This window comes from Patiria miniata, unplaced genomic scaffold, assembly GCF_015706575.1.
Source record: "Patiria miniata isolate m_02_andy unplaced genomic scaffold, ASM1570657v1 HiC_scaffold_8, whole genome shotgun sequence".
NCBI lineage: Eukaryota > Metazoa > Echinodermata > Asteroidea > Valvatida > Asterinidae > Patiria > Patiria miniata.
In genome coordinates this window covers 5543072-5558016 of record NW_024037075.1, presented here as the reverse complement: position 1 = coordinate 5558016, position 14945 = coordinate 5543072, and the positions used below count along the sequence as shown (strand labels likewise).

Here is a 14945-nt window from a genome sequence, read left to right as displayed (position 1 = left end):
GAAACCAATCTTATCATGCTCAGTTACTACTGTTTTGAACCCTTGCAAGATTTTCGACCCGGGTTGAAAATCTCAACCCTGGTCTAGAGCAGGGTTGAGTTCAACCCGGGGCGAAACCAATCTTATCATGCTCAGGCGAAACCAATCTTATCATGCTCAGTTACTACTGTTTTGAACCCTGGCAAGATTTTCGACCCGGGTTGAAAATCTCAATCCTGGTCTGGAGCAGGGTTGAGTTCAACCCGGGGCGAAATCAATCTCATCATGCTCAGGCGAAACCAATCTTATCATGCTCAGTTACTACTGTTTTGAACCCTGGCAAGATTTTCAACCCGGGTTGAAAATCTCAACCCTGGTCTGGAGCAGGGTTGAGTTCAACCCGGGCGAAACCAATCTCGGGGTTGACGCAGGGTTGAAATTCTTCAAGTGTGAAACGATGCATGTTTTCAACCCTGCGTCAACCCCGAGATTTGTCTAGTGTGAAAAGGGCCTATGGGTTAATGCATGCTTGACTGAAAATTGGTTGAGCTCACTATGTGTCATTCATGGCAGGCCACACTGCACCATGTACACGGCACAAACAATAATAACGTGGGGAGGGTTAATATAGGTTCATGTGAATTCCTAAGTATTTAGCACAACTAGGAACCCGTGAATACAGCAACAATGAAGACACAAACAAATCAAGTAAAGATGCTAACCTTGTCTGGTCTGACGACTCTCCACAGCAATGCCTTCTGCATGAAGGTGAGCTTGGCCAGGCTAGCCCCAGGCACGGGGGGCAACAGGACAGGGTCATGCTGCAAAACAGAAACAAATACAAATGGTATATATGCATACAGATTGCAGCGAATGCAAACAGTTTACAGACAAGATTTGAAGGTTTATAGTTGATCCCACAACATGAGTTTGATTTTTCTCAATAGAGGGAAGATACAACATTTGCAAACATCACAAAACGAAATGATCAAATAATCACAAAATGTCTCACTAGATTGTTAGGGAATGACAATCTAAAGCATCCTGTAAAATTGTGGCTCCTGGTGTGCTTTCATTTTCAAGAAAAATGGTATTTTTCCAACACTGGTCGGAAAAACTGGCTTTTTGCAAAACTGATCCTAATTTTTTTCATAATTAATTATTCCGCGTTTCTTTGCAATTGATTACACACCTGTGAAAGGGTACAAGCCTGCTAGGCTGATTCTCTGACCTTACAATTTCCCAAAGTCATAATTGCTCTGTTTCATCTAAAGTGGGGTCAGGGAATCAGACTACAAGAACATGATTGGTTTTCATGTTTTTTTCCAGCATCTACAAGCCCAAAACGTGAAACAAGTCATTTCCACAATATTTGCTATAACATACTAATCCTCCAAATTCATTTATTTCTGAACATTGCAGCAAAAGCAAATGTTGTAAATTCCCTTTAATCGGTTTTGTTTTTTTCATTTGCATTAGAATGAATGTCGTCAATGGAATTTTCGTGACTTGCCTGGAAGTACTCCTGCCACTGATGGCTGTGGTTGACCAGGGACTGAGTGAGACCACCGAAGGCCGACAACTCACTCTCCAGATGGCTGCAGCTGGCCCAAATCTGTCAGATCAGGTAAAAACGGTTTTAGGCGAACGAAAAGTAATAGTTTCCTTAAATAACAATCATTTGTGTACAGATGCACTGTTGCCAGATGTTTTTAAGCCAAAACTAGGATTGGACAGGTATGCATAGGATGAAATATGTAACTGGAGCAAGGCTAAAGGACAACGCTTTTATATGGGAAAAGTCGATACCTCAGAAGGGTCTACAGAAGTCGGTTTTATTGAAACATAAAACTTGTTCTTACTGTTGGGGTTATCCATTCGGGCAGTTTGGTGCCACCCTCTGCCATCGTCCGATTGGTTGCAGTAGCTCCGCCCACAAACCAAAGCCACTCCTCCTCGGTCAACTTCTTGGCTGCGCGCATCTTCTCCGCAGCTACAAGGAACGCGAAGAGCTCAGCGTGGGGCTGGAACATCCCTAGCGAGACTCTGGCCTGCGTGTCCAGCATGACGGCGTTGGTCAACTCGACGGCGCGGGCCGGGGCCGAACCGATGTCCGCCCGGTCCTTCTTGCGCGAGCCCACGGTGGCTTGGAACCACCGCACGAACGTCGCCATCGGCACGTAGTAGAGCGGGTGGAGGGACGACATGCGCTTGATGACCGAGTACAGCAACGTCCCGTGCTCGGCCACGGGGACGTAAGGGGCTTGCTTCTGACGGAGTTGCGCGGCCAGGCTGTGGGTCTCGTGCAGGCTAGCGTCTGTCGTCAGTGTGCACTGCTGGTAGTGGTTGATGACGTCGCTCATGGTGGGCTCATCCAGGATGCTGTGGGGGAGGTTTAAGGTCTTGCTTAGGATTTCCTCCTAGGTAAAAAAAAAAATGAGAAATCAACAAAATCTGATTACAAAAATGGGAAAGTACGTCATGAATCCAAAAAGTGCAACGAACGTATGTTTTATGCCGGATATTGATAATAATGGAGACAGCCAACATGGGGCTGGATAGTTGACTTGATAGAGCACTGGTACGGTATTTAGGAGGTGACAGGTTCAAACCCCACTCAAGAGAATGTCTTTCCTCAAACCAATACTGATTAGATAGCAACAAGTTAGATTATATGATTGCTCTGCTGAACTTGAACAGAGCATTCTAGTCTTAATTTTGAAGTTGAACAGAGAAATTGACTGGGGCAGGGTTTGAACCTGCAACCTCCCGGATGACCGTTCCAGTGCTCTGCCGAGTTTGATTTCCTTCTTTCTTAGGGTCACACGGATGGACAACAAGACAAGGGCATGTACAACCTCGCCAGTCTGACTCCGGTGACTTTTTACGTAACTTCTTACCTCGGCCTGCTGTAGCGTGGCCTCCTGGTTGTGAATGTCGCCCTCTATTGACCGCCACTGGCCGTAGAACTCGGGCCGCTCTATCTTCATGATGTGCTGCAGGAGTCGGTCCGTCAGTCTCTGGGTGCTGATTGACAGGTCGATGACCGAGGTGTCCTCGATCGGTAGGGGTGCAAAACCAGAGCCTGGGGGATGGGGGGAGGGTGGGAAGACGATTTGATTTCATTACATATAACATACAGCCATGTACTTCACAGCTGATCTCAAGATTCCTCATGAGTAGTAAATTCTAGCCTTTGATGTAATCTTGTGTGCTTACCGGTTAACTCCAGAGGAACTGACGTACACAGGTACAGGGAGAAGCTCGGCCGGTAACCGTACGCCCGCCCGCCAATCATGATCCGTCTCTCCCCTTCCTTCCCGTACTTGATATTCCGCCGCAGCAGCTCCGCAAGCCTGCCCCCTAGAGCCCTACGCTCCAGATGCGTCACCACCACGGCTACTCCCAGCAGCATGGCCTGGATCAGACGGATCTCCAAGGAAGGATTATCGGCTGAGACGATCCAGAGATTATCTGCGGGTTTCTGGACGTCGGCGTCATTGTCGGGTAAGGACTCTAAGAAGAAGGAGTCGTCTTGGAAGACGTTGGAGGTGCTGAGGTCCAGGTCCCCGACGCCGTCGCTCTGGAAGTTGAAGGAGTTACGCAGGTTGTACTGGGTGTCTCCTCCAACGCTATATCAAATGAATAAAATGGTACAAAGTCTTAGAAAATATCTCCAAAAAACTGTCATTGAACAAATCAGTTGCCGTCAAAAACATGCTTTCCCCCATGGGGAACAGTCTGTGAATCCTCGTCCAAAAAAAACCCCTTTGCTAGAATTCAGAGAGGGTTAACCAACCTCGTCCCCAGTGCTTACTTTATTTCCAACATCTTTTCCACTAGTAAGCCCTGGATAGGAAACTTTCTTGCTGTATCCTGATTCGATACCGCAATTGGCCAGAAATGGATTTATATCGTGTACTTGGTGTTGTTATTCACAACGTGCAGTACGTGTTTTCGCGATCATTGGTCCATGCCTTCTCGAAAATATTAATTTCCTTTCCAATTTGTTCATATTAAAATGAAATGCAACACTGCATGTTGTCTCGATAAGATCGTAACAGTTTAAGATAAAATCGTGTTTTCGTAACCACGCCATGCTCGCGCTGCGACGAATTGATTCTGTTTTTACCCCAGACACCGCATACAAAAACAAACGCAAATGTAACGCACAGGCAGGCACCAGACTATTCCTCATTTGCATGCGTGTTCAAAAATCTTGCACATGCAAATGATCCAATACCAGTGTGAGAGAGCAGCTAGTGGTGGGTGCGTACTGCTCGACACCCTGGGGACGAGGTTGAGGGTTAACACCTGTCTCCAGTCTGTCTTTCTTAATGGCAAAATCACTGCCCTGATTACAAAATCATTCAACTGTCAGCAAAAGAGGCGACCATGAACAGCGCCACCTAGTGTCAGGTGGTGTCCAGCATTGTCAACCTCCAAACAGTGCTCTGTGACGTTAGAAAGTGTAATGTCACTCCAACTATTGTTGTTAATCTCCATGAGTTTGAAAAGTTGCAGCAAAACTGTGTTGACTAGGCTACTGCAATTTGCACTGAGCATGATGTTTGTTGAAATTTCCTTATTTTGAGATGCTCTCCTTACGTCGTTTTTTACGACTAGTTGGAGGAACATAATTTGTCCTCGAGGTTTGAGGCATACCTGGTCAGTGTCCTAGGGGTTTCTGGGTAATCTGTGCCCGTGTCCCAGTCGTCCGTCGACGTCCCCCGGCTGGTGGGTTTGGTTGTTGGTGTTTCTCTACTCAAGCTATCCTCTAGGTCGTCCAGTTCATTCACGTTGGCTATGGAGAGCGCAGCAGGTGTTTCTGCAAACCAGAGACACAAATGTTGTCAAATATGCAAGGAAACGATAAAGTACTGACGAGGTTTGAGGGATTTCATAAAACTTTACTTTTGTCTCAAGGCATTAGGTCAAAACTCTCAAAAGGGGAAAAAGCTCAAACAGGTTTGCATGGCAAGTCAACTTTCATGCGAGAATGGACGAGGGAATAATATTTCAACTTTTCAACACTTAATGCAGCGATTTGAGTAGATGGGGTTCAAAATCCACCAAAGGAAAAAATGAAACAAAAACAAGAATGAATTCTTACCACTTCCCTCCTCAAGGGCCATGCCCTCATGGAAGCTGACCACCCCTCTCTCCTGCAGTAGTTTGACCCAGGTCACGACCTGGTCATCAGGGTCAATCAGTAAGGGCCACTGGCGCTGTCGGCCAATGCAGCAGGTCCGCATGAACAGGGCATTGTGGGTCGAGGCTTGGTCGTGGGGGAGGGTGAGGTTGGACTGCCAGGCTTTCTGCTCCTCTGGCGAACTCAGAATGGCTGTCAAAGAAAGAAAAAAATGAACTTGAGTGGTTCGAATCCAACTTCATGCCTTTGTATAATTCTTCACGTGATCTGTACTAACAATGATACCTAGGCAAATATACAACCGAATAAATTGTAAAAGAGAAATTGGAGTTCAAATTCAACTTTAAGGCCTTGGCATAGTGAGGTCTCCAACAAAAGATTACACACGCTAAGTCTAGAGATTTGAACTTTGCTTTGAATCTTGGGGGGGGGGGGGGTAGGCTCAATGTTGTTGTCGGGGTTATTGCGATGGATCAAAGCACATCACAAGGCCATTTGCAAGCAAATCACAAGACAAGTCACAAGTCCAGTTTGAAGTAACTGGGGGTGAACAATACCAAAAGTTACTAGATGACTTGTGATTGGCTTGTGATTGGCTTGTGGTTGGCTTGTGATTGGCTTGTGATGGACTTGTGGTTGGCTTGTGATGGACTTGTGGTTGGCTTGTAATGGACTTGTGATTGGCTTGTGATGGACTTGTGGTTGGCTTGTGATGGACTTGTGGTTGGCTTGTAATGGACTTGTGACTGGCTTGTGATGGACTTGTGGTTGGCTTGTGATGGACTTGTGATTGGCTTGTGATGGACTTGTGATTGGCTTGTGATGGACTTGTGGTTGGCTTGTGATGGACTTGTGATTGGCTTGTGATGGACTTGTGGTTGGCTTGTGATGGACTTGTGATTGGCTTGTGATGGACTTGTGGTTGGCTTGTGATTGACTTGTGATTGGCTTGTGATGGACTTGTGATGGACTTGTGGTTGGCTTGTGATTGGCTTGTGGTTGGCTTGTGATTGGCTTGTGGTTGGCTTGTGATTGGCTTACGATTCATACTTACTAGTACCTCGACTGCAACTTAATATATGTGACTTAATATAACTACATCATCCATACCTTCGGCTGTGAAGTTCTCCCTGACCGCGATGGGATACATCTCTGGTTCTGAGTCCCCGGTCGTAGTGCCGCTCAGTCTGCTGTTGGCTGGAGCTAGGAGGATGTCGCTGGACAGAGACTCGCTGCGAGCCTCCAGGCCGTTGTCAAGACCAGCTCCCTGGAAGGATGAATGAGGGATAATGTAATGATGGAGGCCACTAATACAGTGGAACGCCGCTTTAACGAACATCGCGGGATCCACGTAAAATGTTCGTAGTAGTGATCGTTCGGTATAGCGATTTGGAGCAAACACGATGTATATGGGTCGTTTGACGTTCAGGAATAAAGAAAAATGGCCCAATTTTTTGTTGATTTTTTTCATTAACAATGTGCGGTATGTTTTGTACACAAAAAACTGGGAGCCAAGGATGATGTTCGGTATAGCCGAATGTTCAGTATAGCGGTGTTCGGTATAGCGGCGTTCCACTGTACATTGATACGGTTGATCAGGAAACACTATTGTTTTAAATTCCCGTGTGTTTGTTTTAAAGGTATAGTCCATCATTTGTAATTTGTGTATTTTGTTCGTTTGAAGCAACAAAAGTGCTCAATATCTGAAGAAGGTTGCTGAACAACCAATCTGATGAAGTTTCAGCTTAGCTTCAGCTGCATCTTTTGAGAAAAAACAACATTCTAGGATCTCGATTTCAAATCAAAAGTTGCTGTATCATGTTTTGAATTGGGCCTGAATCCAGCGTCCGAGACACGTTCTCACTGAGCCGATTGCAGCTACGCACAGGGAGTTTAGTCCCCTTACTATCTTTCAACCAAGTATGTTTTTCAACAATAATTACGCCAGTCACTTTTTGGATAGCTGCAAATGATGGACTCTGTCTTTAAAACAAAAAAGATGCAAAGTTAGGGGGTGAAGGCAGACTCAGCCATTAGCTTTTTTCTCACAGGTTTCTTTGTTTTTCATTCAGTTAAATCTAGCGAAGGAATTGGACACTCTGCAAGTTGAGTTCAGAAATGGCTTTCTGGTTTCATTTCTTCAAAGCAGCATCTAGCTTCACCATCTGCAAAGTGGTGATGTTGTGTTGGGGTATAAGAGGGGGGAGGGGGGTTGGTGACGGTGGTGACATTGATCGTGGTGATAGTGATGATGGTGTGGAAGGTCATTCTGATTTTTCATTCAAAAAATGACAACTTACAGAATCAAAATTGTTGACGTTCTCAACAGACATGTGTCTCTTCTCGTTGCTCTCTGGGCTCTGGTCAGGCAAACAGAAGGGTAAAAAAAAAAGTTTTAAAACTGATGAGCTATGTAATGGACTGTATGTATGCATGTACCAATGTTGACAAAGATAAGTCAGGTTGGGTACTTTCATTGCCTTCCACCACTGTGACCCGGGTTCGAATCCCGCCTGGGCCAATATGTGGATTGGGTTTTCAGTCCCTACTTGATTCATGGGTTTTCCTCGGAATATTCTTCTGGGGTTTTCCTCCCACATCTAAAACTGTAATTTCTTCACACTGTCTCCTCTTTACTGGGCCCCATGGGAGACCAGTGGATTCCACTGAATGGGTTACCCAGTTAAAATAAGAAATAAACAAAAAAGTAAGAAAAACAAAAATTTGGCAGCCAATTCAATGCCAGTACTGCTGTGTGCTCTTTTCCGAAGTAAAGACAATTAGAGTGAGTGCATATGTGATGCGATCAAGCTACATGAGTCATTTGTCAGGAATTTTCATTTGGAGATACAGGCCAAAATAGGGCCACTTCATCACATCACTTCATCACATCTCTTGGTGTTCCGACTTCCATAATTTTTGAACTAAAGATGGTACCGGCACGCAGTTTTCACATGAGTAATGCTGAGATTGTGCTCTTTTCAAATCTGTAATAAAACAACATTTTGACCAGGGTCGACAAACGACTCATTTAGCTTGATCGCATCACATATTCAGATCAATACTGGTCTTGCGTACTCTACACGAGCCAGTATTCGCATGTTTTGTGTCCTGTACATCGGAGCTGGTTTGAGTAAACACTTAACATCATCCACGGTTCCTGCATGTAGACCTCACTTCCTCAGTTCCCAATCTAATTACTCTCTGAATTTAATATCTTCTCATTAATCAACTTGAGATAGACATCAATACGTCACCGGTTTCACGAAGGGACGGGCATGTCAAAATTTTCACTATTTTGCTTTAAAACATGGTACTTAAGCATTCTGACATGTTTCCGTAAGCAAAACATCATTAAAGAGGTTATGGAATGCTCAAAGACATTTCCGTCATTTTTCGGGTATATGTAGCCTAAGTTGTGATGAAATAAAAACGACTATTGTGTCTGTCATGAAATGAGTACAAAAGGTACTTTTGAGAGCTGTTTTTCAGGTCCTGTTTCGACCCGAACGTGCAATTTGTGTAAAAGTCATCGTTGGGGGCAGCAAACAAAACATAGTAAATCGTGACGTAATAAACAGGACTCCTGATGCAGCGTAGTATAAACAAGTCCTGTTTATTACGTCACGATTTACTATGTTTTGTTTGCTGCCCCCAACGACGACTTTTACACAATCACGTTCGGGTCAAAACAGGACCTGAAAAACAGCTCTCAAAAGTAGCTTTTGTACTCATTTCATGACAGACACAACAGTCGTTTTTATTTCATCACACCTTAGGCTACATATACCCGAAAAATGACGGAAATGTCTTCGAGCATTCCACAACCTCTTTAATTCCAGAGTAACATTAATGACGCCAGGAGCAGGCATCTCGATAATTGCATTTTGCGATTTCACGAAGAGACGCGAACATGCCTGCCCCTTGAACACGTACAAAACCTATTGCACGTAAAGGCGTAGAAGTAGGTCAAACAGAGATTTTCGATTTCACGAAGGGACGGGCATCTTTGTTAATACATTCTCAGCTGCGCGCGCGTAATCGAACACGCGCGCCCTTCCCTATAAAAAAACATGTTGAACAAGAATTGCGTAAATGTGGAAATGTGAGATTTTTGTTTTCACGAAGGGACGGACATCTTTACTACTTAATTTTGGCTTTTTAACCACTATATTAATTATAATTACTGGGTTCAAATTAAAGTTTACCTATCAAAGAATTACGTCAAGGTTTCCTTATTGCATAAAGTTGTTGCAAAGCAGTAGTTTTTGCAGTTTTAAAAACGGAGAAACTTCTCTTGCGATTATCTCGAAAACGTTTTTTCTTTAAAATCCACATGCCCGTCCCTTCGTGAAACCAATGACGAATTGTCTTCCATACCTTGTCAGTTCCCAACCCAGAGGACGTGCCAGCCCTGTTCCCGTCCCTAAACCGCCCACTCCTACACCTCTCCAGCCACTCCCCCGTCAGCTTCTCCCTGCCGGCCTGGTCGAGGGGTCCCTGGTAACAGACGCTGGCTGCAGCTAGTAGGGCGTCGCCGGGCGCGGTCTTGAGGTTGGCATGGGCGCGGTCTAGATGGCCCTTCCAGGTGGCGTGCTGGGTGGCCATGCTGGTCATGAGGCTGTTGGCTCTTGTAATCTTGGCCTCGATGCTCTGAAATGAGCAAAATGCAAAAACAAAAAAAATAACAGGATTAATTTTTTGGTTCTTTTATTTTGACTTTTAGAATTTGAAAATTTACTTAAAGCAGGTTTAATCTTCACATATGGCTGGGTAATTTTACATGCTCAGAGAATTTACCCCTGGAGACAATTTACCCCTTTCTCAATATTAAATTGTATGGTTTTCATTCCAGCAATTCATTGTGTAGTCATAGAATTAATGAGAATATCAAATATTTGTGAAAGTTAATCCTGTCAGAAGAGGAACTTGGAATTTCAAAATTTGAAGGAAGATCTATATAATGTCCTATATTTGAATTTTGATCTGTTGTGAGCCTATCTCTGGCGTCAAAGTTCTCTCGACCTGAAATCAGCTTTAAGTGGCAAAAAGAGCCTAGAGGATTTGTGACTGACTTTTTGATTGACAGCAACTCTGGCCAAAACCAACAATCTCTTTTGTGAGTATGTGTGGTTCTGAAAAGAACCGGAGGGACTCAACGTTTCATCCAGCATCCCTCAGTCAACTTGCGTCCTTCTCAGCTTCATCGGTTTCGAGCTTCACCAGTTTGCATCCTTCTCACGCCTCACCGCACCCATCCTTATAACATCGCATCATCGTTGGAATCCCTCATTCTCCTGACGACGGGCAGAGCATACTGTTCGAAACGTTGAGTCCCTCCGGTTCTTTTCAGAACCACACATACTCACAAAAGAGATTTATTCACATGGTGCTACCGCAAACTTATCTTGTCTTAGTATCTTTCCACCATGCAAACCTTCGAATCTCAAAAACCAACAATGCAAAGTGCATGTAGCAGCTACAACCCGACAAATTTTTCTTCAATGAGATTGTATAACATTGTTCATCAATAGCTTTCTTAGAGCCAGTTATTAATACAATTCTTTCATGTAACTGTAGTGTTTGCCGACTGACCTTGATGCCTTTGTCCAGGCTGCGGACTAGACGCATGGCCTCCTTGTATTGCTTGACCTTCTCCTCCAGTTGACCTTTGACATCCTGGGCTTTGACCCGCTTCTCACCAAGGTGACCTTGGGCCTGTGGGAAACAGTAAAACAAAAAAATCATTATCATTGCTTTAAATTTCTCGTTTTTTTAAGAAAAGGCTTTGAAACAAAAAGATCATCATAATAACTGCATCACGCAACAATAAAGGGATGGTTTTTACCTAGCTATCCTCATTTGAAAACCTACAATATTTTTGTACTGGAACCGTGCAATTTTCAGTTTGGAATAAACATCCGATAAATATACAAACGACTCCATCAAAGTGGTAACATGGTCTGATATTTTTCATTCAATCTATTAAACAGAACATGGAATTATAGTGCGCTCTTATAAGTTTGGGTATAAAAGACACTGTAAAACATGCTGCCAAGTATTAAAAGTGGACTTCTCTGCCAGCTTCAGTATAGGAAGTTTTCTTCTGAAAGTGAATCCCAGCAAATAATGTATCCAATCTTCAATGACGATTGGAACCTTTGGCCTTCTGAACCTACTACTCCTCAAACCAGGTTGAATTATTTTATTTTTATTTTGCCATATCTAAATTATTCAACTTTGACTTGGGGTGGTTCATCATCCAAATGCAACAAACTGCTCATGTTACAGAAGCGAGCGGTCCGATTAATATCTCATGCTGGTTATCGTGATCATACCCTTCCTTTATTTGCGAATTTGAGACTCTTACAATTCAATGACTTATACTACTTTAACCTGGGTAAATTTATGTATAGGTTTACACACAATGCATTACCTACTTGTTTCAACCCCTTCTTTTATACTCACATCTGATATTCATTTGTATAATACCCGAAGCACTAGGAGAAATTTATATGTCCAATTCAACAGAACAACATTGTCTAAAAATAGCGTTATTCAACGTGGTACATCATACTGGAATAGTCTAGATGACTTCTTAAAATCATCACCCTCCTTCTCTTTGTTAGAAACCTTAGATCACATCTACTCAATTCTTACTCGAACAACTAGTTATAATTTATGAATCTAGATGATTATGCTCTCTTATCATACCAGTTTGTGGGTTTTTTTCTACGTTTATTCGAATAACTTGTTATAATTTATGAATCTAGATGTATGCCCTCGTCTCATACCAGTTTGTGTTTTTCTAGGTTGTGTCTTTGTGTGTCTCACTGTTGTCCATTTTGTCCTTTGTCACTGTCTCTGTTTTTCTTGGTCATGTCCACTTGTCTGTCGATAGGTTAGGGTACAAAAGCGTGACGCTTCACCTTATACCTAAATGTTGTCGTAAAATTGTTCTAGTATTGATCCATGTATATCATTATACACAATTACATAATTCATTGCATTTTGCTCTGTATAATATGTTTACACGGCATTGTAACATTTTATTGTGTGGAAATGGCAACATTGAAATAAATGTTTCTACTACTAATTTTAAAACATTCCATCATGTACCTCGTGTAGTTTGCCCTCAGCTTGCTCCACCTGTTGTAGCTTAGGCCTCATGTTGCGGTGGATCGTTGCGTAGGCGTACACCGCGTGGACCCACAGGCACAGAGAAGCCGCCGCCTTGCTGGACGACTCCACGATCTCCGGCTTGAACGCCGGGTCCTGGATGAAGAGGATGTTGAGTTTGTGGTAGATGTCGTCCGCGATGGAGGTCTTGTCGTAGAACTCTAGGTCCTGGAAGAAGTTGTTGCGGTTGATCAGGGCTTTGCCACTCAACCAACTAGAAAGTAGATAAAATAAAAACTCTTAAATGATATTTCCAAGCAATATTCTTCAGGGGCGAGATGAAAAAAGAGCAAAAAGATGATACACCAATTTTTCAGGGGTAGTACCATAATGTTTACAGACTGATCCTATAAATAAAAGTCGTTCACGACTGAATTTAAAAATTTGGTTTTGCATTAAAAACGCTATCCGCTCCGTTCACAAGTACCCCCTCACCAGCAAAGAGAGTACAGTTGGGGGTAACCGACCGACGCCATCTTGCCTGACAGCAATTTTGCCGCGACGCGCAGCCGTACCACTGCGTGTACATATTACAAATCCCCTGGTGTACGTGCGGCACACACAAGGAATGGTGCGCGTCAACCAGCTAAATGTCCCACCCATGGGACGTCGTTGCCAGGTAAAAGGGCACCCTCTTTCGTTGGCGCAAGGAGCCCATAAGTTAGCAGAAGGTCCCACCCAAGAAATGCACGTGATTTTTTTCTTGCACGCTCTTGGAAAGCCCTGAGCATACATTGTTTATAAAATTATGGCAGTAGACAGCGTAACCCAATTTTAATAGTTACATCTCTCCAACTTGAAATGTATACATCAGTGCAGATAATATTTCAGTACCTTGAATACGATCCAAACATGGTAACACTTACTCATAGGGTTCTCTGAACATGAGACACAGAGCGTTGACGACTTTGATGACAGCTTGTGGTGGCGCTCTATAGGTGCGTAACTCATCCAGGTCGGAAGAGTTGAGACTCTTGAGGGCGTGCCACGCTGCCTCGTACACAGGATTCACCTGGAGCAAATACGCACATCAATATACTGAGCATAACACTTCAAATCGGCCCCCAAAAAGTGCTTAAAGGGAATGTACAACATTTGCTTTTGCTGTAATTTTCAGAAAAAAATGGATTTGGAGGATTAGTATGTTATAGAAAATATTGTTAAACTGACTTGTTTCACATTTTGGGCTTGTAGATGCTGGAAAAACCAAGAAAACCTATCATGTTCTTGCAGTCTGGTTCCCTGACCCCACTTAAAATGAAACAGAGCAATTAATACACTTAGGAAATTGTAAGCTCAGAGAATCAGTCTAGCAGGCTTGTACCCCTTCACAGGTGTGTAATCAATTGCAAAGGAAAGTCAGAATAACTAAATATGAAAACTTAAGAACAGTTTTTGAAAAAAGCCAGTTTTTTCCAATGCTGGTCGGCCGACCAGCGTTGGAGAAATACAGTTTTTCTTGAAAATATCAGTACACCAGGAGCCACGATTTTACAGGATGCTTTAGACTGTCAATCCCTAACAATCCAGTAAGGTATTTCGTGTTAATTTGATCATTTCGTTTTTTGATGTTTGCAAATGTTGTATCTTCCCTTTAAGCGCGAACACGAATCTGGTGCTCAACCACTGAGCTTTCTAGCTGTTAATTCAAATCTAGCACAGTGTGGCAGTGTAATACTCGTTTGTAGATTTAATACTACAATCCATTAAGCTGAATGTGTGTCCAATAAGCCAGTTAGGTATTTCAATGACCCGAGGTCATTCGGGATAACATCGCTGACGTGATGTTACGCGATGTTACGCGCACGCCCATTCTGCTGGTAATTTTAACTAATATTTTCTTTATTAACCCTCGGTGTGGCCACGTGACGATAAAATTCTCCACATTTTCCAAATATGGTCATAACCACAAGCCTGTAGACTCCCATTGGCCAGACCTTAACTACTGCCGAGTAAGGAGTGTTGAAAGACAGCAGCCCCAAGAGGCGCCTAATGCCTTTGTGCAGTAATTGGAGATCTTCGTGGCCAACCCCTTTGTGCCGCCGATCTCTCTGTGTCAACCCCTCGTGCCGCCCAGAGCTCAGACAGGTCGTAAACAATCCTGGCCCACACAAAGGCCATGTGACCTGCCTATATCTTGTGCATGAGGGGGTTATTGACCTAGAAACAGTGTGGTGATAAAATTCTCCATGTGGTTTCACGGTGTGATTTTTTTGGTCACTCGACTCCGAGGGTTAATTAAGGGAGGAAGACAGATGACAAGTTCTCATAAGTCACACCACAAGACCACTCTCAAGTCTTGTGATCATGAGCCATTAAAAATGTGACCAAAACGTTTATTGTTCATCCGCTCATGTTTGTCTCCTCTACCTTATCTAGGCATGTGTGGTCTAGCGGTGGAGCACAGGATTCATGATCCTGAGTTTGTGGGTTCGAGCCCCACCGCGGCCATGCGTGTTGTGACCTTGAGTAAGGCGCTTTACCTCAATTACCCTCTCAACCCAGGTGTTAAATGGGTACCGGCATTATTCAATGCTGGGAAGGTAACAGACTCGCTGTGGAGGAGGTGTGGCGATCCCCCCACAGCAGCGTTTCATGGACTCGAGTCTGGCCCAATCGCTTCGAAAGAGAGATG

The 14945-nt window shown here is 43.7% G+C and overlaps 1 protein-coding gene across 1 annotated transcript in view; it reads right to left on the bottom strand.

Moving 5' to 3' along the window:
- Nucleotides 1–14945, bottom strand: part of LOC119719336 (dynein heavy chain domain-containing protein 1-like) — a 110589-nt gene that overhangs the window by 11110 nt on the left and 84534 nt on the right. Inside the window, exons 70-82 of the mRNA XM_038188749.1 lie at nt 13177–13322; nt 12251–12524; nt 10727–10849; nt 9512–9784; nt 7432–7491; nt 6242–6398; nt 5093–5323; nt 4645–4807; nt 3199–3611; nt 2880–3064; nt 1842–2399; nt 1493–1594; nt 702–800 (exon numbers count right to left, since the gene is read on the bottom strand). Coding sequence (XP_038044677.1) covers nt 702–800; nt 1493–1594; nt 1842–2399; nt 2880–3064; nt 3199–3611; nt 4645–4807; nt 5093–5323; nt 6242–6398; nt 7432–7491; nt 9512–9784; nt 10727–10849; nt 12251–12524; nt 13177–13322 — 2784 coding nt within the window. The remainder of the gene's footprint in view (nt 1–701; nt 801–1492; nt 1595–1841; nt 2400–2879; nt 3065–3198; nt 3612–4644; nt 4808–5092; nt 5324–6241; nt 6399–7431; nt 7492–9511; nt 9785–10726; nt 10850–12250; nt 12525–13176; nt 13323–14945) is intronic.